Raw genomic sequence first — 25118 nt, 5'->3', positions numbered from 1 at the left:
CCATGGGCCTGTACACACACACACACACACGTCCTTGCACTGTCTTCTGAAAAGGACTAAATACAAGGACACATCTGAGTCCCAGATCTTGGTTTCTCCACTCCTAATAATAGGAACTAGGATCTGGGCACCAGTGGCTCATGCCTGTAATCCTAGCTACTCAGGAGGTTAATCTCCATTTAACCACCCAAAAGCCAGAAGTGGAGGTATGGCTGAAGTGGTAGGGTACTAGCCCTGAGCAGAAAAGCTAAGGTACAGAGCTCAGGCCCTGAGTTAAAGCCCCACTATCAGCGTGCGTGCACACATACATGAAAAGGAACTGGGACTCCTTGGGGAAGTGGCTGAGACCGAGAAGATGGATATGCTTAAACACACATACACGCTTGCGGAGGTTACTCATCTGTGATGGACAAATGGCACAAGTGAGGACAGGAGACAGATTCCCAAGTGCAGAGGAGCTATGCAGACACTGCGCTGGGGCATGAGAGAACAGTATGAAAGGGAATCATTCACACTTCGAGTGAACACATTTAACCACATCCCCTGACCAGGCAACTGGGGTCAGCACCATGTTGATACCACCTGCAGGGCCTCCCATTCCAAAACCCGTTTCCTGAGACACCGAGGAAAAAAACAAGCCTATTTCCAATGGAGGAAATTGATACTCTACAAAATGCTTGGGCAATATTCATCCAAATGGCCAAAATAAGAAGTGTCTGAGGACAGCCAGACAAGAGATGCCTGAATGTCAGGAGGGGCCTTGGACAAGTCCAGATAGGAATGCAGGAGAAACCTAAGAACATCTGAATGGAGTGTGGTCTTTAGGCAGCACGGATACAAGCAGGCATCATCAACTAGTTCACTGCGATGACACATGAATCTCACTAAAGCAGACATGAGCCTGGGGGACGTGGGAAGGAGCTTCATCTCCAACCCATTTTGCTCTGGTTACTTGGGAGGTAGTGTCTCACCTTATGCCCTGCCCAGCCTTCCCCTGCTTACATTTCACAGTTGGGACACACGTCACTGTCACAATTCCTGGACATTTGTTGAAATGGTCTTGTTAACTTTTTAATTCCAGCCCCTGCCCCAGCTTCTAACCTCCACTCCAATTTCTGCCTCCCAAGTAGTTAGGATTACAGGTTTGAGTAACTACACCTTCCTTTTTTTTTGTTAATCTAAATACATTTAATTAGAGAAAGGACCTTCAGCAACAGAGGCGGGGGCTGCCCCAGCTCTGAGAGCTGATCTTCAGTCAGGAAGCCCAGTGAGGTCCAGGATGAGAGGTTCCACGGGGGAAGGGGACTTGGGGACTTGGCCAAGGCCTGGTGCTGGTCAGTAAAGGGTGAGGCTAGGGAAAGAGGGGTGGCAGCTACCCAGGGCCAGTGGAGGGCGGTGTTCACAGTGAGTTCAGCGCGGGGACTCACAGTGAATCCTGGGAGTCTCCAGTGGGGCTGTCCCACGCCCACCACACCCCGACAGCCTTGGGCACTCTGGCCGGTCATGGTGCCGACGGCATGGAGGGGGCTCTCCCCACCGCGAGCTGAGATGGGGAAGGGAGAGCGATGGTTGGGCTGGAGTCACACTCCGGGAGGAGTCTCAGGTTAAGCAAGCAAAGCTACTGTCTAGAAACTCACACCCAACCCCGCAGGCAGTCATGACCGACCAGCCAGCCCAAACCTCCCGGGGCCGACTAAACCCTGCCTATCCCAAACTGAACGAGGTTGTGTGGGGCTCAAGAACCAGGGAACTCCCTCTCACTCCTGCCCAGCGTTTCCGTCCCTTGTCCACCCCTCTCAGAGCAGGAAGGACAGGGCAGGGCTTCCTGCTGCCCGGGCAGGTGCTGGCAGGGGCGGGCAGAGGCTTGGCTACCAAGCAAGAGTGGTGCGGAGTGGCCCCTCACACCACTCTTCCCCTTCCTGAGGATGATGGGGTTGGCACAGGGCTGTCCTTCCCAGGCCACCGCTCGGCCCTTACCCAGCTCCCGGGTGGCACGGCCCTGGGCCCTGCGGGGCAGGCAGCGCTCATGCAGAGAAGCCACAGGGCTTCCGCTCTGCAGGCCGCGGCCGCGTGTATCCCCGGGGCAGGAACTTTCTCCTGCCTGGGCAGGCAGGGTTCTAGGCCCAGGACGTTTGGCCTCAACACACCTCCTGCCACCCTGGCCGGCAGGTGTGCTGTCAGCCAGAGCCCAGACCTCCAGCCTCGGCTGTCCAGGCTGGAGACTGGCTGTGTGGCACTTCAGCACATCTGTAGCCTTTTCCGCCTCTCCCCAACCCACTTCCTCCCCCCGGAGGCAGCCTGGGTACTGTCCACGCCACCCCCCCCCCCAGGGAACCTGGGAATCTCCACTCAGGAGACGGCTGAGTCCTGCCAGGGTCCTTAGGTCCTTTCCAACCACCCATGCCCACCTCCCGGCTGACCTCCACCGCACGCGCACGTCTCAAGAAGCTGACTCGTGGAGCGCTGCACACCCTCCCGTGACAGGCCGGCTCTGCCCCAGCCGCCAGCGCCTCCCTTGGGAGGGCTCTCAGGCCCAAGAGGACCTGTCCTCTCTGGTCATCCTTCCTCACACGTCCAGTCGAAGGTGGGTGGCGCAGCGCCTGCTGTGACCGGCACCACTGCTATTATCATATTTATTTGGGGAGGTGGCCTGGGCATCGGGGTGGAAGCAGCCCCCAGAACCGCCCCGTGGTCCTCACGAGCACCAGAGGCTGCCTGCAGAGGCCTGGCCTCCTCCCCTCACGCACCTGTGGCCTCACCCGCTGCCTTCCCCACGCACAGCAGAGCTGGGTCCCTCACACCCAAGCAGACATGGGGGTGCCCGGAAATGAGCCCTTCCTCCCTCAGGGACAGAGGGGCCAGGCGGCACCGAGGGGACAAATGAGGCAAGCCTGGACCTAGGAGGAAGCTACGATCCTGCAGTGTAAACACCTCCTGTGGAGAGATCTGTGGGGCTGCTCGGGTGGCCTGGAGTGAGGCTGCCTGGGAGCTGCTCATCCTCAGCTCCTCACAGGGCCCAGACTTGCCCCGCCGCCCCCCCCCCCCGTCCCACTGCTCCCCACCGCCCCACTGCACCCCGCCGCCCCCCCGCCGCCCGACTGCACCCCGCCGCCCTCCCCCGTCCCGCCCCCCCCACCGCCCCACTGCACCCTGCCGCCCCGCCGCCAGGCCCACCTGTCCCTTCCACGGCTGGGCCGACGCCCCTGCCTACCCTCGCTCAGAGCGCGTTGCCTCCCAGCTCTGTACACCCTGGCCGGCCTCAGGAGACCCTCGGGGACGGGCCCTACCTGGTCTCCCTCCCTCGCACCCGCGCTTGGCCTGTCTGTCCTCTCTGGACGCAGCGGGAAGGCCAGGGAAAAGCCCTGGTCAGAAGGAATCCTGGCAGCACGAAAACCACAGGCCAGGCGAGAACACCGCATCTCACCCGCTCGGCAGCTGGGCACACCTGCCCGGGAGGGCAGTCTGTCCAGAGCAGGCTTCCAGGAAGCTCAGCATCAAGCTGAGGAGTGGAGCACGCCTGGAACGCTCTGGACACAGCATGACCGGCTGGACAGCCTGGCCCACCCCACTGTAGCCGGAGGGACGCGAGCGCGTGCGCACGCACACACACGCACGCGCACACACACACACACACACACACACACACGCACACACACACACTCTCCTCCAGGTCTAGCTGCCCAGAAAACCCAGAGATTAACCTCTATTTGTGAAGTCAGTGAGGCCCCTCGATGCAGAGCTCGGGCTGAGTGAGGCGGTCAGCCTCCTTCCTTGCAGGGCCAAGGCCGGAGGGGTTACAGGAGCAACACAGCGGCCCCATCTCACCTAGCGGGTGAGTGTGGGTCACATCAACTCCGTGGGGGGGGGGGGGGGGGTCTGGCTAGCACCTACCTTCTCCAGGCCAGGAAACACAAGCCTCTGGACGAGTGGCTCCACCTGCCACTGCGGCTGCTCTCCCTGAGTGCTGCTGGCCGGGCCACCCGCCGCCAAGCACAATGGGGGTGGAGGAGGGGCCTCAAGGGCTCCATTGTTCCCCCCCCCCCCAGCTCTCAATCCCCGATTGTCCCTGGGAGCAGGGCACCAAGGAGCGCAGAGGCCCCACACGGTCCGGCCTCTCTCCCCTGCCTCCACCTCGAGGTCAGGCCGGTGCCCCTGTCCTGCTCACTGCACTTCTGAAGGCAGCCCAGGACCTGCTGCTGCCCAGTCCTCGGCCTGTCCTTTCCTCCTCACCCACGCCACCCCATCCACTCCAGAGAGCAAGCGTACTGAGGCACACACACAAGGCAGGGCTGTGCTCACCACAGGGAGGGGAGGGACTGGTGGCAAACGCCAGACTGCCCTGCTGAGTCAAGGATTCAGCCGGCCCAGGAGGGAGGGTCCACTGCCCTTGACCCAGACCCATCTCCCTCAGGGACTGAATGCCACCGGTCAGACTCAGGGCTCTAGGAGCTCTACACTGACCGGCTCCCAGGGCGGATGTGAGCTGGCCTGAGCAGCCCCAGTCAGCATGCCGGTGACCTGGGGATGGATAGAGACCCCTTAGCTGCTCCTCCAGGCTAGCCAGGTGGCAGCCAGAGGCCCAGTATGGAGGGCAGAATCCCTAGCCCTGCTTAAAATGGAAGCACCCCGCCACAAGGCTCCGACACAATTATTTTATTCAAAGGTCGGTCCTGCTCCAGCAGGAGGAAGAGGGGCAGTTGGAGGGGCAGCCCGGGAGGGTGGGCGGGCGCCTCGCGGTTCTCGGTGATGGGGAGGGGGGAGAGTGGGCCCTTAGCCACAGGTGCTGGCCGAAGGCACAGAGCCCCCGTGTGGCCAGCAAAGGGAGCTCACCAACTCCTGATCCCAGACATCCCTGGCCCCAGGGCAGGCCCCACCAGAGCCTAGGCAGAGTTGGGCCACACCCTGCTGAGTGAAGCAGGTCCTCAGGCAGGGCCGGTCTCCTGAGCTTTCTGGATCTCCTGCCAAGAGGGAAGAAAAGAGGGACGTCTAGGATCTCAGAGGACTGACCCCTCACCCTTCCTCCTGGGAGGGGCTCCCTCAGCCCCAGCGCCCTGCCAGGCAGCAAGGGGCTCAGGCCCCCAGACCACCTTTAACTTTGCCAGAGTCTACGCAGGGACAGAGTGGCAGTGTCTGCCTACAGCAGGCAAGCAGAAGGGGCTCACCTCCAAAAGCACCTGCTTCAGAGCGACGTAGGCCGTGTCCAGGTTGTCGTTGATGATCACCAGGTCGAACAGGCCAGGCTCCTTGCCTGGGGACAGGGCAGAGTCAAGAGCACTGTGTCTAGCCCAGCCCATGCCGGTCACTAAGCCCACTGCCTTGGCTGCTCTGCTGCCACTGCCATGGACAGCCCGACCTGTCCAGGACGTGGGGCTGCCGGGAGAGGGACAGCCCGACCTGCCAGGGTGTGGGGCTGCCTGGACAGGGTTGGTAGGGAAAACTCTCAGGACGTCTCTCCAGCCAGGGCTTGCTCTCCTGATGTCCCTGAACCCTAGGCCGTGGGCACCAGTGCTATTCCCGGCTTCTCATTAAGACTGGCATAAGGCCTGGCCAAGTGGCTCAAGTGGAGAAGCAAGTGTGAGGCCAGCTCAAAACCATAGCACCACTAGAAAAACCCTCCGCTGGGTGCCAGTGGCTCATGCCTGTCACCCTAGCCATCAGGAGACTGAGATCTGAGGATCACAACTCAAAGCCAGCCCGGGCAGGAAAGTCCATAAGACTCTTTTTTTTTTTTTTTTGGGGGGGGGTCCAGTTGTGGGGCCTGAACTCTGGGCCTGGGCGCTGTCCTTCAGCTCTTCAGCTACGGCTCTACCACTTGAGCCACAGCGCAGGTGCTCTACCACTGAGCCACCTTCCCAGCCCCATAAGACTCTTATCATCAATCAACTACTCAGAAAAAGCCAGAAGTGATGTTGTGGCGGCTCAAATAGTAGAGCACTAGCCCTGAGCCAAAGAAGCTCAGGGACAGTGCTCAGGCTGAGTTCAAGCCCCAGGACAGGAGAAAACTGGTGGTGCAAATCTATAATCCTAGCTACTTAGGAGTCTGAGATCTGAGGGTTGCCATTTGAGGCCAGCCCAGGTAGGAAACTTATTTCTAATGACCACAAAGCACCTGCAGCTGGGCTTGATAGCTTAAAGGTACTTGGAAGGTAGAGACACGGAGGTCCGGGGAAGAGAGGGTACTTATCACAACCAATGGCTGTGCATGGAGGTACGTGCCTGTCAGTCATCCCACCGATAAGGGAACACACAAACAGGAGGATTACAGTCGAGGCTCAGTTCAGGATTAAAGCAAGACATTATTCTCAAAACAATCAATGCAAGAAGGGCTGGTGGAGTGGCTCAAATGGCAGTGAGCCTGTCCTGAATTCAAATGCCAGAACTGCCCCCAAACAAACAAACAGAAACAGACTGTGTGCCCTGTGCCCTGGGAAGACTGCAGCAGGAGCTCCCCCGCGTCCTCAGGTGGTTGAGTGGGTCTGAGGGCCCCTGGGACGGAGGTGGAGAACTCCTTCGCACTGGCTCTGGCCCCCTCTCCCTGGGGAGGGGGCAGGGTTTCCTGGCCACACTCACTGCTTTCCATGTCAGCCCGAGCAGCCGCCAGCCGCTTCACCAAACTCTCCTCGGTCTCGGTGTTGCGCTGCCGCAGCCGTTGCTCCTACGGGAGGGAGGTGCCCCCTGAGCCGGCTGTCCGGGCGTGCCCCCTGAGCCGGCTGTGCCCCGGGCGCCCCTTCCCCGGCACTCACCAGCACGTCCAGCGAGGGAGGCTGCACCGAGATGTAGATGGGACACAAGTCCGTCTTCTTGATGTTGTGCACACCCTGAAGGTCCACGTCCAGCACACAGATGCGGTTCACGGCCTGCACAGCCTGCACAGCAGCCTTGCTGGAGGCGCAGAGACAAGGCCACGGCCAGCTGAGGGCATGGAGGGAGGCCTGGCCCAGGCCGCGGAGTCCTCAGGAGCAACTCAGCCTCCAACAGGTCTGGGGAGACCTGCCCCTCCCTCCCCCGAGGTCCATCCTGGGCCTGGCCCTAACACCCCAGACTTCCCGGGTACCACAGGCACAGCCGGTGCACCAGGCCCTCTGCTGGTCCCGCAGCCCCCGGCGAGGCTCCTGGGAAGGCTGAGGTGCTTGTCGCTCCCTGTCCCTCCTGGGGGAGGGTCACGTGTGGCCCTGGAGGGACGGCTGAAGCACAGCCAAGCCTGAGGCGTGACTGGGCCTGTCTACTTCCTGGAGCCTCCTCACCGAACCCCTCGTTGACATCTACCGTCATGACTCAGATGCAAGGCTCCCGGGCCCCCCTGGGTCATGGCCCACCTTGTCCCGTATAGGTTCCCTGAGAACTCGGCATGCTCAATGAAGTTCCCAGCCGCGATGTCACGCTGCATCACCTCCCTGGTCACAAAGTAGTAATCTGGAGAGGAGGAGGGCTGTCCGGAGGGCGCCCAGGCCCAGCCCTGCCTGGTGCGGCCTTTCTCCTGGGCTTGTAAAGATCCTTCTCTATCCCACACCGCAGGCTGTCCCTGCCAGACTCATGCTGCCGGGACAGGCAGCACTGCCCTGACTTCCCTGGGGGACTGAACACGAGGCTCCAAACATGGGGCTGTAGTCCTCCAGATCGCATGCAGGAGGCCAGGCTCCAGGCAGGGGCAGCCCTGTCCACTCAGACAGAGAAAGCACCCAAGATGTGCTGAGGGGCACACCCCACGCACGCTGTCACACACGAGGGTGCAGGGCCCTCAGCACTCACTATGGTGCACACCGCCTGATGAGGCAGGTTCAGTCTTCAGCTAGGGAGACGAGGCAGCGTGCACGGTGATCGACAGACCCAGAGCACGGGCCACTCCCACCCTCCGCCCCATGCTGCCTGTGGCCCGCAGCTCACCTCTGCCATTCTCCTCACCGGGCCGAGGGTCCCTCGTGGTATCTAGGAAAAAGATACGTCACCCGCCGAAGGGCTGCAGAGCCCTGTGGTTCCGCTCAGCCCATCACCAGTGTGGAGGGAAGGCATGCAGACCCAAGCCACTGAGGCCAGGACACTGGTCCACACTCAGGCCCCGGGGGGAGGACGCAGGGCTGCAGAGGGTGAAGAGTGTCTCCCGGGCTGGCGAGGTACATGTGGGGCTGCGGGGCCTAAGTCTGAGGCCATCCCCCCGTCCCCGGACCCCAGTGAGACTCACGGGACACGCTGAAGCCGAAGAGGTTGCCATACTCCTGGAACAGCTTCTTCAGCAGGGTGCTCTTCCCAGCCCCCGACGGCCCACTCAGCACCACAGGCCTGGGGCCCGACATGACTGCGCAAGTGAACGGCAGGGACGGGTGTGAGCAGCTCTGTACCGCGCTCCCTGGGGAGGTGGTGAGGGTCTCCCAAGGCCACACCACCAGACAGACGTCACTCAAAACCCCACTTAATCCAGCAGCGATGGCAGATAAAGGCAGGGAAAATGGCAGGGCTGTCCACAGGCCTTTCCCAAGTGACGCAGCACCACCTCCCACACAGCTCAGGCCCGGCCTGAGATCGCCAGCCCCCACGGGAGCCACGCGGCACGAGCCCCTGGATTGGCAGCAGACAGGACAATGACCCTGTCCCCGAAGATGGGGCTTCACCAAGCCAAGGCTCCCAGAAACCGCACACTAGGCTCAGGACCCCCACCACGAGCGGTGGCGGGCGTGGGGACCCTCTCAACTCTACAAACAAAGGTGAGCATAGCTGCCACAGGCAGGGCCACCAAGCAGCCAGAGAGGAGCAGGCCTAGCAGTACAGCCGAGTGCCAACTCCGGGGTCAGAGCTTCATTCCCTACGCTTGGCTGGGTGGCACCTTCCCAAACCAAGAGCCCTCTCCACAGCTGACACTGGACCTCACCACCCCAGCCCTGAAGTCACCTCCCGTAGCGCTTCCCCACCGGCTGACTCACACCCAGACCAAGCCTCATCCAGCTCCCTCCAGCATGGTCCCCCTCCTTCTCGGTGGGAACCCTCCAGCAAGGCGGCCAGCCCTCCTTCCCCTCCTTCCCCCGGCACGCACCCACCTCCTTGGCAGCGTGCAGCGTCTGTGGTCAGCGCTGCGATGCTCTGAGGGTTGGGGGAGGATGTAATCCCTGCCAAGCCTGCACCCGCCCTTCTGAAAATTAAATCCCTGAGGCACCAGCCTTGGGTCACAGAGAGGTCAGCTCCACCACCCACTGTGCAGGAAGGAAAAGCCAGTTCCTTGTCCTGTCCTTGAAGTACGCAGCTGCCCACTCAGCCCCGGTGAGCTGAAGGCCCAGGCTGCGTGTGTGTGTGTGTGTGTGTGTGCTGTGTGTGTGTGTGTTGGGAAAAAAGAACCAAGATACGGACTGCAGTCACACTGCCGCTCTGTTCTGGGTCCAGAGAGGTATTTGGAGGCTAGAGGAGCTGCCTGCTAACCCAAACACCTTATATCCATAGGGTTGGACACAGGTTTCCTGTGGGATTGTCTACGGGTAGAGGTTTCAGGAAGCACAGCCACTAAAGATCTTATATTCTTAATCCCCAATGTAGGCCACAAGGTAATCTCACAAGAGCAGTCTACTGAGGTTCTCCTGCTGTATGAGCACGACTGCATGTAGGGAGAGCAGAACACATGCACACACACAAACACGCGTGTGCAGCAAGGTCACCTGCCACACACACGTGAACACACAAAAAACGTGTGCGCGGCAAGGTCACCTGCCACACACACACCTCCTGATGGGGCTACCAAGCGCTCAGATCAAAAGCTCCCCAGACTACGGCGCTGGCCCCATCAACCCCATCAGGATTGCCAAAGGCTGGTAGTCTATAGCTGGTAGCATGAACTCTACATCTGACCACCTTAGCCAGCTGCTACCTAACAGCCATGTCCTGCTTCCCTTGAGCTCCCAATGGGCAGTACTTGCCCTGGGTTCTCCAGATTCAGTGTACACGACTCCAGTATGCAGCCACTGCACACATTTCTAAGTCACCAGCACAAAGAAACGGAGACTCAAAGAGATAAGTACGAACGCAGAAGGACCCTCAGAGCTGAACTGAAGGCAGAGAATAGTCAGAGCTGAACTGAAGGCAGAGGATAGTCAGAGCTGAACTGAAGGCAGAGGATAGTCAGAGCTGAACTGAAGGCAGAGGACCCTCAGAGCTGAACTGAAGGCAGAGAATAGTCAGAGCTGAACTGAAGGCAGAGAATAGTCAGAGCTGAACTGAAGGCAGAGAATAGTCAGAGCTGAACTGAAGGCAGAGGATAGTCAGAGCTGAACTGAAGGCAGAGAATAGTCAGAGCTGAACTGAAGGCAGAGGATAGTCAGAGCTGAACTGAAGGCAGAGAATAGTCAGAGCTGAACTGAAGGCAGAGGACCCTCAGAGCTGAACTGAAGGCAGAGGACCCTCAGAGCTGAACTGGAGGTAGGGGAGGGGAGGGTTTAAAGTGCTATAGGTAGGTAGAGCTACTGAAGGATCTAAAGTAGGCTATCTGCAAGGTCAGTACAGATGGCTCAATGTCCCTAGACACGGGGGCGGGGAGGCTGGCAGCAGGCAGCCCGTGTCTCTCTCGGAGCTTATCCCCTGAATCCTGTTGATGGAGAGTCCAGGCAGCCCCAGCTCTATACCCTATCCACTACCAGGTGTAATGAGCTAGTGCCCTCAACCAGATCCCCATTCCTAGGGTTAGGAAGCCCATGCTAGCTCCCGAGCCAGGCTCTGTGGGCTGTGAAAAGCTTAAAGAGAGGAGAGAACACCTGCGTGCCCGGTGCAGGCTACCCCACCCCACCTATGTCTCTGCTGAACGGCCCTCCCTGTCTTGTCTCTGAAGCTCAGACTTGCAGGTCTGTGTCCATGTAAGCCCACCTCCTCTGGAGGGGTGAACTCCAGACAGGCCGATGCAGGGGCCACGGGAGGACGCCTGCTCCCCCCTGCTGCTCCACAGGGTTCTGAAGGGCATCACTTGGCCACATGCTAACCGGGGGCCACCGTGAGTTGCTTCTCTGGAAGCCACACAGACCGTGCCACTGCGGAGGTGCGCGGAGCATCCTGAGGGAGGACCCGGACCCCACAGGCCCACTTAGGGAGGGCTCCAGCCAGCAGCCATCTGACAGGGCAAGTACTGTGCCACCGCCCGACCTCAGAAATCACACATGAATCCCGACTTTGCCCTAGCAGTTGCCCAACATAACTGAGTGGAAAGAGCAGAGTGGAGGGAATTTCCTTTGGGAAAACAGGAGAAGGCACTCTGGACCTCCATTCTCATTGGCTTTTCCATTCTCAAATGCTAACTGCCTGCCCCAAACCAATTGTGCCAGTGCATGATTTCCACTGGAGCACCAGGAGGGAACACTGCTGAGACCTTCCCTGATCTCAGCTTCCCCCTTCGGGCAGCCAGTCACCACCCTCCCAGGCTTCAGGTCACCAGTGGAAGGACGAAACTGGAAAGGAGATTTCAACTCCCCCATTCCCCTTCTCAGACAAGCCGCTCAGGGCATGTGGGTGGGCAGACCGCTTCAGGAGTCTACTCCACCGGAGAGTAAATGAGAGCCACCAACTCTTCATTCTCCTCCTTACCTGAGCGGGACTGACATACTGTTGCTTCTCAAGGAAGCCAGGATGGAAGGACATCAGCCAACCGTCTGCCAGTCTCCACATCCTGCTGGTGCTACCTGGCTTAATTTATCCCCTTCCATCAAGAGGAAGGAGTAAGTTCTAAATGGGCCCTAAAAGCAACCTATGGTCAAAGGCAAAGCCAACATGAGACTAAAAGGGTTTAGGACCTATAGATAGCAGAGGTGGAAGGACCCCAGACATCACAATACTGGCCAGCTACTCTCATAGAGAGGAAACTGAGGCCCACTACACTCAGAGTTACGAAGGGATAAGAAAAGTGGAGAATGAGGCACTGAGGCGGACAGGGTCAAGGAGGAATGGGGTGGAAGCCTAGGCCAAACACAGGCAGAGTCAAAGCTGACCATAAAGTCTCTTCTTCCTACACCTGCTTCCTCACTGCCTGAGATCACTCTCCCCCATTTCCTCCTTCCACCACTTCCTCAAATCACCTCAGCATGTTTCCTGGCTATTCTGCATGTGCCAAACAGAGAGGTAAAAGTGTGGGTGTGCCTGAAGCGAAACATACTGCCTCTTCCAAATTTCTGACTTCAGGAAATGATCTTTCTTTTTCCAAAAGCCCAATGCTGGGGCCAAGGTGTCCCTGAGCCTCCATGAAAGCCAGGTCAACTGACTACTGCCTTGTGTGACAGGTGGTATAAAGTGGGAAGATAAGGAGCTATGGTGGCAGGAAATTCTGCCTATCAGTAGCGGAAACAAGAAAACACAGTCGTGGTAGTTTGTCCTAACTCACTTTTCTACAGATTCTATCTAAATCAACTTTTCTGAGGAAAAAAAAAAATTCCTGTGTGCCTCAGTAAGGCATGGTCTGGAAATCTAAGTGCTAGAAAACTCCAGAAAAGCCCATTGTCTGGCAGGGCTGCCTAAAAAACCTCAGAAGAACGTGGACACCTATAAAACAAATTGCCATACCGGGTACAGTGGCTCAAGTCGATAATCCTAACTATTCAAGAGGCTGAGATCTGAGAATTGAGGTTCCAAACCAGCCTGGATAGACAAATCCAAGACTGACCTCCAGTTAACCAGCAAAAAGCTGGAAGTCACCAGACATCAGTGGCTCATGCTTATAATCTTAGCAACTCAGGAGGCTGAGATCTGAGGACCAATGTTCAAAGCCAGTCTAGATAGGAAAGTCTGTGAGACTCTCATCTCCAGCTAACCACCAAAAAGCCAGACATGGAGCTGTGGCTCATGTGGTAGAGTACAAGTCTTGAGCAAAAAAATCTGAGTTCAACTCCAGGGTCAGAGCACCCACATGCACCCACAAAAGCTGAGCACACATGTGAGACATGGTTATCCAGCTGCATGAATGGCAGTGCCTGTGCACACAGGCACACAGCCAGTAAGCCTTGCACCTTCCCAGAGTGACCACTACCCTGAGTCTAACTCTCCTCTCAAGACATTGCCTTTGTAACAGATATTTAGATGAAATAAAACAAAAATGAAACAACACACACACGCACAAGCTCGATGACTCCTGACTCCTTAGGGCCATAAATCAATTAAAATCAAGACAAAGGCCTGGCCTCCCTGCCTTCACTTTGCATTTGTCCCCTTTCCCGGAGATAATGTTCTTTGACCAGGATTGTTTAATTACGTGTACTCTCTCCTTGCCATTCTTCCTCTGTTTAAACCTAACGTTCACACCTGTGCCCTGAAGATGGAATGGAAAGCTCACTCTGACTTCCTGCTCTCCTCTTCTACTGGATCTGACAAGTTGGAAACACTGGAAATGACCCCCTGGCCTAGAATACACTTGGTGACCCAGAGCCAGGGATTCACACTTGGGTTGGTAAGCCACTCGCAGCTTGCTCAACTGGACTAGCAAGGCAGAAAAGGAGGACTCCAAGCCGCTGTCCAAAAGGAGAGTTCCACACAGCTGCCAGGCACACGGAGGCGTCCTTCCCTTTTTTTCCAGTTCACAATGGCATCAGCAGTCTTGTTTGGTTGGTTTTTGACCAATTTTAGTGTATTAACCAAATTCCGTGTATTAAGGTGAGTGGCCCGACAGACAGGCTGGGCCGCTGTAGCTGGGCCACTGCCTATCGCTTCCAGCTCGCGGCGCCCCGTGCCTAACCGGCCGTGTCCGACAGAGCGACGGCTGGGACCCTCAGGCAGAGAGCGATTTACAAACCCTGATCTAGACTCCGGTCTGGAGAGACCGCCACGCCACGTCCGTGGCTGGAGGCCGCTCAGGTTCAGGTCGCCAGAGAGGAAGGGGCAGACTCGGACCGGGACGCGCAGAAAACAGGAGGGCCGCTAGGCGATCGCGGGACCGCCGAGCCCCGGCCGGCCGGAGAGCTTGGAACACGCGCGGCCTCGGGGGCCAGGACGCCCGCGCGGGGGACACACGCCCGCTCGGGGGCCGCCGCGTGGCCATCGGGGGCCAGGACGCCCGCTCGGGGGCCAGGCCGCCCGCGCGGGGGCCGCCGCGTGGCCATCGGGGGCCAGGACGCCCGCGCGGGGGCCAGGACGCCCGCTCGGGGGCCGCCGCGTGGCCATCGGGGGCCAGGACGCCCGCGCGGGGGACACACGCACACTCGGGGGCCGCCGCGTGGCCATCGGGGGCCAGGCCGCCCGCGCGGGGGCCGCCGCGTGGCCATCGGGGGGCAGGACGCCCGCTCGGGGGCCAGGACGCCCGCTCGGGGGCCGCCGCGTGGCCATCGGGGGGCAGGACGCCCGCTCGGGGGTCGCCGCGTGGCCATCGGGGGGCAGGACGCCCGCGCGGGCTCCGGCTACGCGGGTCCGCGGGCAGCTGGCGCTCCACGCGCCCTCCCTTTAAATGGCAGGCGCGGCCCCCGCGGGCCCGGCGGCCCGAGCGCCCCCCGAGCAGCCGCCGCGCACTCACCATCCGGAGCGGTGCGGCCCAGGGCTGTCGCCGCCAGCCCGGCCAGCGGGCGCCGCAGCATCCGGCGCCGGAGCGGCCTGCGTCCGCCCGCGGGAGCACGTCATAGCGGCCGCCCGACCTGCTTGGCGCCTGCGGAGTTGCGTCACACGGCCGCGCCGCCCCGGCCCGCCGCCTCGCAGCCGTCCCTCTCCGCAGGGCCTCCCGCGCCGGGAGTCCGGGAAGGGACGCGAGCCCGCCTCCTCCGGCAGGGGCCCTCGGGTCCGGCCCCGACCCGCTCGCAGACCCGCCCGCCGGCTGGTGGGCTGCGCGCGGCCCCGACCCGGCCCTCAGTCTTCGGCGCTCGTCGTCTCGCCTTCTCCGCGAGCCCCCCCCCCGCTTTCGTCATAAACCTGCGCCGGCCGCGCCCCGCCCGGCCGGAGCGCCGCCCCGCCGCGCGGTCGCTCTCGGGGACGGGGCCTGGCTGCGGCTCGCGGGCCGGGCCGCCTCGGTGGAGGCGGGGAGGGCCCCTGGCCGCGGCGGAGCCGTGAGCGGGCGGCCGGGCGGCTCCCGCGCTTCTGGGGCCGGGGACGGGCAGTGGCGTCGCGGAGCTCCGGGCTGGGGGGTGCTCGTTCCAACAGAAGGGGTCGCAGCGGAAAGGAACACAGACCTTGGTCATGACGCCTCCGCAGCGCCTCTTCGGCCTGGGCCGCCGGGTCAAGCCAGCGCAGGCCCCGTCGCAGTGGCGCCCGGCCCTCCGGAACTGAGCTAAGTCAGGCTCTTTTCTGACCGAGTCCCCAGCCTTGCTTGGGTCTTTTGACATAACAGCTCAAACCAGGAGATGGTCCAAACCAAAGTTCTTCAGTTGTTGAACCAGGAGCCATTACTTTTCTTGTTTTGTCTTTCAACCTCTTGTGTTTGGTTCTATGTGACCTTAGGAATGGTGTTGGGATCATCTTTTAGAGGTTTCTCCAGGGGACATGGCAGTCTGCAATGGAGTCTGTTTTTCACCTGGTCCAAAAGTGTAATGATGCTGGGCACTGGTAGTTCACGACCGTAATCCTAGCTACTCAGGAAACTGAGATCTGAGGATCATGGTTCAAGGCCAGCCTGGGCAGGAAAGCCTGAGAGACTCTTTAGTAAACTACTGAGAAAAAGCTAGAAGTAGTTTAAGTGGTAGAGTGCTCGCCTTGGGCACAGAGCAGCTCAGGGACAGAGGTCAGGCCCTGAGTTCAAGCCCCAGGATCAGCAAAATACAGCTACAGTAGGTAGCTGTATTGCATCTGGCACATCTTTTACACACATGCCATTGTTTATCTCATTTGCTTAAGGAGGAAACTCCATGATTTGCCCAGCCCACTCCATAATGCATACCTTCTGTTTGTATGGATGTTAGTAGTTTCCTAGCAAGGAGGCTACAGTGAAGGCAAACAGCTCATTTGCTGGAATGAAGTCGCTGAAAACAGGGGCTACTTCCACCACACAAAGGAAGTGGTAACTGTGTAACCCACACAAGCACTTCCCAGCACTATCTTCCCAGGATGTGCCATCTGTGAGCTAGTACCACTCACACTTGCCAGCGAAACTTCCAGTATACCCTGGAGTTATCAAAAGGTGGTATGTGAAGGCAAGACAGTCATGTGGCATTCTGTCCCAGGGGAGAGAGCAGAGGGTAGCAGGATTGTGCTTCTTATAGTCAGTGTCCTCTGGGGAGTTGTCAACAGAAGGACCCCAAGAGAAGGGCAGTTGAGACATGAAGCACAAAAACAGTGTGGGGATTTGATCAATAGGGAGAAAGCAGGGACACTCCTTAGTCCAGGGGTACACACAAGCTTTGGGGATGCCATGGTAAGACCCCTGTAAGACTCTAGTACATTTCCAAGTGCACATAGCTTAGACTTGGTACTCAGGATGTGCTCTGGCAGGGTGGGGGGCAGTGGTGGTATTCAGCAAAAGGATCAGTCCAGAAAAGGAAAAGGGTTGAGGGTCTAGTTGTAGCAGTAACCCACAAGCCCTAGAAGTCCAGAGTTGGTGTTCAAGGAATTGTAAGACACCAGGTATTAGTCTGAGTCTAAGTGTAATCCATTTTCTTAAGTTAGGTGGCCTAAATATTTTTTAATCTTTTTTGCCAGTTTGGGGGTTCAAACTCAAGGCTTGGGTGACATTCCTGAGCTACTGTACTCAAGACTAGAACTAGTTCTCTACCACTTGAGCTACAGTTCTACTTCTGGCTTTTTGGTGGTTAACTGGACATAAGAATCTCATGGACTCTCCTGTAGAGGCTGGCTTCGAACTGTGATCCTCAGATCTCCGCCTCCTGAGTAGACAAATAAGTGTGGGGAATTCAAGTTTTGGAGCTCTAATAACTCTACACTTCATACACTGGCTTAAAACACACATAAGGAACCAGCCTTCAAATACAAAGCTGCTAGGGACCCTGGACGAGGATTGCACCTTTTGTTCCTTACCAACCTGTCAAGAGCTATAAGAAAACCGTGTTCTACCAGCTTAGACGAAGCATGGTGGCAGGCCGTTCTACGTTGGAGAAGGTGCCTTTCACAGGACACTGATTTTGCTGGGTAGATGGCCTTTGCATAGCTGTCGGGTATGTGGACCAATGAGCTCTCTCTCTGAATGGGCTGTTACAGTGGTCCCCATTAAAGTGCTGTTGTTGAAAAGAGGCAACCTGCCTGTCATGAGTGACCTATGTCAGAAACAGCTGGACATGTGTCTTTCCAGTCAGAATTTATTAAATAACAACTTCAAAAGCTATGTCAATGTCCTTATTGTTAACTTTCCAGGTACAACAGAGGTCACTTGATAGGCTAGGCCATTGACAACACAGGTCCTTTAATGGGGTTGAATTGGGACCTGTCACTCTTAACCCTTCTGACTGGTGTTCAACCATTTGAGCTGTGCCTCCACCTCCGGATTTTTGCTGGTTGCATTTGATTTCTCAAATCTCAGTCTCTTGATTAGCTAGGACTATAGGCACAAGCCACCTATGCCCAGGTCTTTATTCCAATCTTAATCTTAACTAATATTCTCAGATTACACAGTATATGTCACAATAATATAGATGATGGCTAGGACAGCTGTGTGTGTGTGTGTGTGTGTGTGTGTGTGTGCTTGCGCATGCATGCACACGTGTGCATGTGCATGTCAGTGCTCAGGCTTGAACTCAGGGCCTGGTCTCTGTTCTTAGCTTTTTAGCTAAAGGCTGGTACTCTACCACTTGAACCACACCTCCACTTCTGGAATTTTGGCGATTAATTGGAAATAACAGTATTACAGGGGTTTCCTGTCCTGGCTTGCTTTGAACCATGATCCTAAGACCTTAATCTCGTAAGTCCCTAGGGTTACAGGCATGAGCCACTGGTGCCCAGCTAGGAAAGCCTCTAAAGGGATGTAGGGTCAAAAGAACCCTTGCCTCCAGCATTGATACAAATGCCAAGAGATACAGTTGCAAAGAAGGTCAAGGCAGGTGGTTTAGTAACAGTGCCAGAGTTGTGGAGGCCTGATGCTGTGAAAACACAGGGCTCCAGGATGGGTGACCATTTAAGTGCATCCCATTAAATGGGAGCTGAGCTGAAGTCCCACCATCAGAGTTGCAAGTTGTCATCTGTTGATTCTTTTTTTTGGGGGGGGGGGTCTGGTCGTGGGGCCTGAACTCTAGGCCTGGGCACTGTCCCTCAGCTATGCAGCTCAAGGCTAGCGCTCTACCACTTGAGCCACAGCGCCACTTCTGGCTTTTTTCTTTTTGCTTATGTGGTGCTGAGGAATCGAACTCAGGGCCTCAGGCATGCAAGGCAAGCGCTCTACCACTGAGCCACCTTCCCAGCCCTCATCTGTTGATTCTTGATGTGTGATGGGTTGGTGTGTGCCTGCCCTCCTGCTAGCATTCCTTTCACATGTTCGGATGAGGGAGTATACGTCAGTCTGGATCTGCTGTTTTTGATGTTTGCTGAGGCAATTGTTTATTACTGTAATTATCAGTTTGCTCCTCATAGTGTGATGATAAGTGATTGTTGTTTACTTACATAAACACAATATAGAATCATTCTGTTTGGAGGCACTTGTACTCAAAGCAAAATGGCTTAGGTCAAAACAACTGTATTACATAATGGAATGGATTAAAGCTAGCTGCCTTCTTACATCCTAGAGTAACCCAGAGCAAGCTGCCTAATGCAAGCCATTTCTTAGGTACTTGATACTACAATTGGACTCATAACAGACTTACATACTGAGAAAATTGAGAACTGAACTGAGGAATGATGTTTCAGTGAATGGGACAGTACTTCAAAAAGGAAACAAGATTTTCATGCAGTTACGCTTTTGTCTGAGGTATTAGTTGTTTCACCACTTGTAAAACATCTACATGAAAGTACATATTATGATTATGATGCATTAGTAGAATTCATCTGACCTCATTTATAGGAGCTCAATAACAACGGTCAATACTACCAGCTCCTCAAACCTGTTCTGTGTAACCCAACAACAGAAAGAAGACCTCTGAAGAAAGGAGCCCAATATATGAAACATCCTTTTGAAAAGTGGCAAGTGGATTCTACTTGAAAACTTGAACTGTTCATGCTAATTGATACCTTTTCAGTTGGGTTGAGAACTATCTCAGCAAAACTGAAAAAGTATCAGAGATGTCGATTTTGCTAAAAGATATCATTCCTAGATACAGACCACCATCTTGAGAGTGTGGCAACAGAGGTTACTAAGGAAGGAAGTAGTCTTGGGCATTAAAGTTACATGCATCACGGAGATCTCAAGTTTACTGGAAAACTGGAAATGCAATGAATTATACACGAAAAGAGTGATAGCCATGGGGCTGGGAATGGGGTTCGGTGGTAGAGTGCTGCTAGCCTTGAGCAAAAAAGCTCAGGGACAGTGCCCAGCCCTGAGTTCAAGCCCCAGGACTGGCCAAAACAAACAAAACTGACAAAACTATGTCAAACAAGCAAACTCAACATAACTGAGCACTTGGTGGCTCACCTCTGTAGTCCTAGCTACTTAGGAAGTGAGATCTGAGGGTCACAGTTCAAAGCTGCCAACCCTGGGCAGGAATGTCCGTCAGACTCTTTTATTTCCAATAAACCACCAAAAATCTGGGGAAGTGGAGCTGTGGCTCAAGTGGTAAGAGTGCTAGCCCTGAGCAAAAACTGCCGAGGGCATTGCCTAAGGCCCTGAGTTTCCGAGGACTGGCAAAAACAATACTACCACCAACAAAACCACATAAAATAGGACAATGTATTGTCAATTGTCCTTCTCCACATAACAATATGTCCCCTAGAAGATTGTTGCTATTAATTTAAGACATGGGGTGTGATCCAGGCTTCCCCAAAGAATAGGGCCAATGTTGAATTTCAGGTCTTCCATTTGCCAGTGTCCTATGTCCATTTGTGAAGAGTTCATAACAATACATCAAAAGAGAAAGCTGATGTACCTACCCCTAATATGTCTCTGTAATCTTACAACAAAAGGAGTTGATGGGAGGGGTGTTTGCCGTTCTAACTTTACAGTTTAGTTCTGGATCCTAATTTCTGAATTCCCTCCTCCCATACACTTTCTCTTTTTTTAGTTATCTTTTTTGGTGATACTGGGTTTGAACTCAGACCTCAGGATGGCTTGGCCAGGCTCTCTTAACACCTGAGCCACACGGCTCAGTCTGACTTTTATAATGCCTTCTATCCGTCCTGCACCAACAGTCCTCCCTTCCTGACAGACCGGTCACCTGGCCTATAAGGAGGCTAGCCTAGCTGAGTATCTTGGAAGACAGCGGGTGCACAGGCTTTGCTGGGTTCGGTGGCCGCCATTCCTGAGGTGTGGCCATGCTTGTAGGCCGGCTTGCTTGTAGAGCCAGCGGGTGGAAGGCTGGTGCTTCTCACTTTGCATGTCTGCTCGCGCCCCTGACTGTGGGATAGGCCATTCCGCCCGGACTGCGCCGAGGGGAGGCAAGGGAAGAGGGCACACGGCACAGCGGAGAACCCCGGGCTGGCAGGATCCGAAGGCAGTCTGGAGAAAGGAGCCCGGCGGAGCTGCACAGCGGCCGGCCGGGCAGGCGGCACCGCGGGCCGCCGCTGCCGGAGGCGGGATTCTTTGGTCCTCGGACCAGAGTCGTTCGGCGCTGGCTGAAGCCGGCCGCGTGCACGCAGCCCGGGCGGTGCTCCCCGCGAGCCGCCCCACGCGTGACGTCCCGCAGCGCCCCGCAGCGCCCCGCAGAGCCGCGTCCTCGCCCGCCCGGGCGCGCGGGCCGTGGTGTCCAGAGCTCCGTCCGGCGGAACCGGCGCGGAACCGGCCCTCGTTACTCCACGAGACCGGACGGGACGGGACGCCACCGCGCGGGAACGGGCCGCAGGCCGCGGGCGCACCCCGTCACACACCGCGGCACACGCCCCTGTCCCCAGGCGTCACCGCGTGCGTCACCGCGTCACACGCCCCGTCACACTTTTGTTCACGTGCGTCGCCGCGTCATACACCCCTCACACCCCTGTCTGCGTGCGTCACACACCCGTCACACCCCTGTCCCTGTGCGTCACCGCGTGCGTCACCGCGTCACACAGCCGTCACACCCCTGTCCGCGGGCGTCCCCGCGCCCGGCGGCCGCACCGAGCCACCCCTCTGCGCCAACGGCCCCGGGCGTCGTTGGTCGCGGGCCGCTCGGCAGGCCCGGGGCGTACCTGAGCGGCAGCCGTGAGGCTCCCGGCCCTCCCTCGAAGGCGAGCTGTCCCGCCAAGCTGTGCCTCGGTGGCATACCTGCCCGGTCCGGCCCGCGGTCGCAGACCTCTGGGCCGCCGAGCCGACTCGGTCCGCCCCAGGCGGCTGCGCCGAGGTACGGACGCCGCTACTGTGACGACGACGCCCCGCCCCGCCAAAGGCCCCGCCCACCAAAGGCCCCGCCCACCAAAGGCCCCGCCCACCAAAGGCCCCGCCCACCAAAGGCCCCGCCCACCAAAGGCCCCCGCCCACCAAAGGCCCCCGCCCCTAAGCGTCATCCCCGCGCGACGCGACGCCGGCTGGGACGCGGCGGGCCGTGGCGCGGGGCCGGGCCCTCTCCACGCAGGTCTCCGCCTGGGTCGCGGCGGCGCGGTCGGCCGGCCGGCCGCCGCCCGGGGGTGGGAGGGGGGCTGCGGCCTGCGCCAGCTGGGCCCCGCGCTGGGGCTGAGGCGGCGGCGGCGGCGCGGGCCCGGCCCGGGCCCGGGCCCGGCGGGGAGCGCGCCTGGGCTCCGGACACGTGCGCTCCGCGTTTCACCGGTGGCCTTTCTTCCTCCGTAGCTCGGAGCCCAGGCAGAACCTGCGCGCCGGCTGGCTCGGAAATCTTCCCGAACTCCTCCGGTCCGTGCGGACTGCCCGGGATCAGGCGTAAAGAAAAGGCAGCTCCGGAGTTCCTTCCCCTAAGTGAGCAGACGTTCACTGAAAGGCTTCCCCATCACGGACCCTGGGGCACAGACGAGGAAAAGGAGTTTTTAAGGTCAGCAACCTGACAGGCGCCCTCGCGGGCGGAGGGGCGGCGGACGGGCTCTCCGCGCTGGGGAAGGGTGCGCGTGTGCAGGTGTGGCTGCGTCAACACGGGAGAGGCTGCCATTGAAGACTGCAACTTGGAAGTGGCGCTGTGGCTCAAGCGGTAGAGCGCTAGCCTTGAGCACAGACGCAGGGACAGCGCCCAGGCTGAGTTCAAGCCCCAGACAGTATTTTAGAAATCAGGGTGTACACCCCAACTGCAAAGGACTCTCCTGACACCATACCCCCTGGAATGGGCAGGCATGTGCCTCATGTGATTCATTATCTTTGGGAGTAAGTAGTTGTTTTTGAGAAAACTTCCACAGGCCATTCTCGTCCTAGAAGGCAACTTGTTAGTGAGATACATTAACAAGTAATACAGTGATTACACCTGGTCTGTATTAGGAGATTCAGCCAGATGCCAATTGAAAATAACTCAAAAATTTTTAATTGATTCTGTATTGTACATTATAGATTTTTTGTCATTCCGTAAACGATGTAACTTATTTATATAGCATTTATATTCTGTTAAGTATTATAGATAATATTAAAGTATATGGGAGTGTGTGCACAGGTTGTGTGCAAGTACTGTACCTTTACATATGAAAGAACTGAGGGCTGGGTGCCAGTGGCTCATGCCTGTAATCCTACCTACTGAGAAGGCTGTGATCTGAGGTTCAAAGCCAGAGCCTGGGCAGGACAGTCCATGAGACGCTTATCTCCAATAAACCACCAGAAAACCGGAAGTGGCACTATGGCTCAAGTGGTAGAGCACTTGCCTTGAACTGAAGAGTTCAGGGACAGAGCCCAGGCCCAGAGTTCAGGTCCCACAACTGAAAAACAACAACAACAACAAAAAAAAAAACCCAGAGGATCTGTGGATTTTGATAGTTGTAGAAGAATACTATATCCAATTCCCTATAAATACTGAAGGAAAACTGGATGTAGATGTTAGAGAGACACCAGAGTTTGACTTAATTCCTGGCCAGGATTTCAGGAAGATCAATTAAAGGCAAAACAAAATTTTTGTAGCTTTTTTTGTCTTTTTTCTTTTCCCCCAGGACTAAGGACCGAACCCAGGGCCTTGCACGCGCCGGGCGGGCGCCCTTCCGCTGGGCTAAACCCCCAGCCCCAAAACAAAATTTTTAAAAGACTTCTTGGCTGGGTTATGGTCCAAGTGATAGAATGCCTGCCTAGCTAGTAATGCAAGGCTTTGAGTTGTAACTCCAGTACTGTCAAGAAAAATAAATAAATAAATAAATAAATAAGATAAAAAGCCTTATTCTCTTGCCTAGCAGGTGTAAACAAGGTCCAGTGGTTGACGTTCCACCAGGACTCTTAAGGAAAGATGGTGGCTTTGGGCAGCTTGCTTGGGTAAGCATGGATTTTCAGGCCCCTCACGACTCTAGTCAGGCTTACCTCAGGAAAAGCCTCAGCAGGAGTTAAGACTCTTGGGCTCCTGCTTCTTCCTGTCCCCAATGCTGTCAGCCACCCGCTTGACCCCTTCCTGGCTGTGAGGTCAAAACTCTGGGTCAAGCCTTGTGGCTCTTCAGGGCACCCTGGCTAGTGTTCATGGCCAGCAGGAAGTTCTCTGTTAGGCCCTGATCTGGCCATATTGGTGATCTCTGTCCCCAAACCATCCACTTACCAGTACCCCATGTTTTGTGTGTAGGTTGCTGTGGCAGAGGACTGTGAAGTCAGCGTCCTCTGTGCCTTGCTTCCTGCACACATCTTCCCGGCAAGCTGATAGCAACAGGGCGTCAGTCACTCGTCTCCGTCGCCAGGCCTATGCTCGCCTCTACCCAGTGCTGCTGGTCAAGCAGGATGGCTCGACCATCCACATCCGCTACAGGGAGCCAAGACGCATGCTGGTGGTATGCTGCCTTCATCATCCAGATTTCTCTGGAGCTTGTGGCCACTGGACTCAGGATGGACAGGTCGCAGTAGTCACAGTACAGTCGTGCAGAAGAACAGACTGTTGGAGAGGAAGAATGTCTGACTTAGAACTTCCTCCAAGCATTAAAACTAGATAGGATGAATAAGTCAGTATTTTTATGTTTTGTTTTGTTTAAAGACACCTCCAATAAACTGTCCTGGTGGCTCATGCCTGTAATCCTAGCTACCCAGGAATCTGAGATCTGAGGATCCCAGTTCAAAGCCAGCCTGGGTAGGAAAGTCCATGAAACTCCCATTAATCTCTCCAATTAATCACCAAAAAGCCAGAAGTGGAGCTGTGGATCAAGTGGTCGAGTGCTAGCCTGGAGCAAAAGAGCTCAGGGACAACACCCAGGACAGACACAAAACAAAAAAAAACAAAACACCAACCTTAGGAAAAAGAGACAAAAAATAGTTCTCTTAGTAAAACAAAAGCTCACAAAAATCTAGAGAAAATTAAGACGGGTCTGTGTGGACACACGTGTGTTTCTCCCCTTTTAGATGCCACTAGACCTGGACACCCTGACTCCAGAGGAGCGCCGGGCCAGGTTCCGGAAACGCGAAGCCCTACTCCAACAGAAGAAGGAGGAAGAGCCAGAGCTGGTGGACGGTTTTGACACTGAGCAGTACCGACAGTTTTGGTCCAAGACCAGGAAGTAACTGTGGCTTGAAGGTGCCCCAGGGTGACTGTGAGGGCAGAGTTCTATGCCTGTAAACAAACTCCCATGTTCTTGAAGCCATCATCTTAGTGTCGTGTGTGTGTTGCACTTGTGTGTGTACTAATCCTGAGACTTAAATGCAGGGCTGAGTTGCTCTCTCTGACCTTTGTTATAATCAAGACTAGCTGGTGGCTTATGCCTGTAATCCTAACTACTCAGGAGGCTGAGATCTGAGGATTGCAGTTCAAAGCCAGGCTGGTCAAGAAAGTGTGTGAGACTTATCTCCAATTAACCATCAGAAAACCAGAAGTGGCACTATGGCTCAAGTGGTACAGCAGTAATCTTGAGCTGAAGAGCTCAGGGACAGTGCCCAGGCCCAGAGTTCAAGCCCCACAACTGACAGAGCCACAGCTCTACTTCTGTGTGTGTCCTGTGTCGTGTCCTCCCCCTTCCTCCCCCGTTAATTGAGGTGAGATAAGAGCCTCAGAAACTTTCCTGCCCAGGCTGGCTTCAAACCTCTATACTCAGATTTCAGCTTCCTGAGTTATGGGTATGGGCCATTGGTAGCCAGCTTGTTAGTATCTTTT

General features: G+C 56.6%; 2 protein-coding genes across 4 annotated transcripts; one reads left to right on the top strand and one right to left on the bottom strand.

The window, feature by feature from the left end:
* Window positions 1-4638: 4638 nt before the first annotated feature.
* Window positions 4639-21272, bottom strand: LOC138810735 (guanylate kinase-like). 3 transcript variants are annotated; one of them, XM_069997930.1, is made up of 8 exons: window positions 21194-21272; window positions 8180-8293; window positions 7885-7926; window positions 7317-7413; window positions 6744-6882; window positions 6571-6655; window positions 5163-5248; window positions 4639-4958 (listed from the first exon to the last, which is right to left on the bottom strand). In XM_069997930.1, the coding sequence occupies exons 2-8, from the start codon at window positions 8289-8291 to the stop codon at window positions 4923-4925; spliced, it is 597 nt and encodes a 198-aa protein (XP_069854031.1). In that variant the 5' UTR covers window positions 8292-8293; window positions 21194-21272; the 3' UTR covers window positions 4639-4922. The 3 variants fall into 3 exon arrangements, with proteins under 3 accessions (XP_069854031.1, XP_069854032.1, XP_069854030.1); XM_069997931.1 differs by lacking the exon at window positions 21194-21272 and adding an exon at window positions 21118-21140; XM_069997929.1 differs by lacking the exon at window positions 21194-21272 and adding an exon at window positions 14453-14535.
* LOC138810753 (collagen alpha-2(I) chain-like) lies at window positions 16948-24615 on the top strand. Its single transcript, XM_069997958.1, has 6 exons — window positions 16948-16977; window positions 20362-20854; window positions 21129-21269; window positions 21713-21908; window positions 23610-23811; window positions 24374-24615. The coding sequence occupies exons 1-6, from the start codon at window positions 16948-16950 to the stop codon at window positions 24530-24532; spliced, it is 1221 nt and encodes a 406-aa protein (XP_069854059.1). The 3' UTR covers window positions 24533-24615.
* The last annotated feature ends 503 nt before the right edge of the window (window positions 24616-25118 follow it).

Source organism: Dipodomys merriami, unplaced genomic scaffold, assembly GCF_024711535.1.
Source record: "Dipodomys merriami isolate MVZ:Mamm:240054 unplaced genomic scaffold, mDipMer1.0.p SCAF_508, whole genome shotgun sequence".
NCBI lineage: Eukaryota > Metazoa > Chordata > Mammalia > Rodentia > Heteromyidae > Dipodomys > Dipodomys merriami.
This window is presented reverse-complemented; position numbering and strand designations above follow the sequence as displayed.

Coding starts and splice junctions, on each gene's coding strand:
- LOC138810735 (XM_069997929.1), bottom strand. CDS start 14,513: ATGCTGCGGCGCCCGCTGGCCGGGCTGGCGGCGACAGCCCTGGGCCGC. Junction 7,414..7,884: donor CGGTGAGGAGAATGGCAGAG/GTGAGCTGCGGG, acceptor CCTCCTCTCCAG/ATTACTACTTTGTGACCAGG. Junction 6,883..7,316: donor GGGAACCTATACGGGACAAG/GTGGGCCATGAC, acceptor CTGCGCCTCCAG/CAAGGCTGCTGTGCAGGCTG.
- LOC138810753 (XM_069997958.1), top strand. CDS start 16,948: ATGGTGGCAGGCCGTTCTACGTTGGAGAAG. Junction 21,270..21,712: donor CCCCAGGCGGCTGCGCCGAG/GTACGGACGCCG, acceptor CTTCCTCCGTAG/CTCGGAGCCCAGGCAGAACC. Junction 21,909..23,609: donor GAGGAAAAGGAGTTTTTAAG/GTCAGCAACCTG, acceptor TTTTGTGTGTAG/GTTGCTGTGGCAGAGGACTG.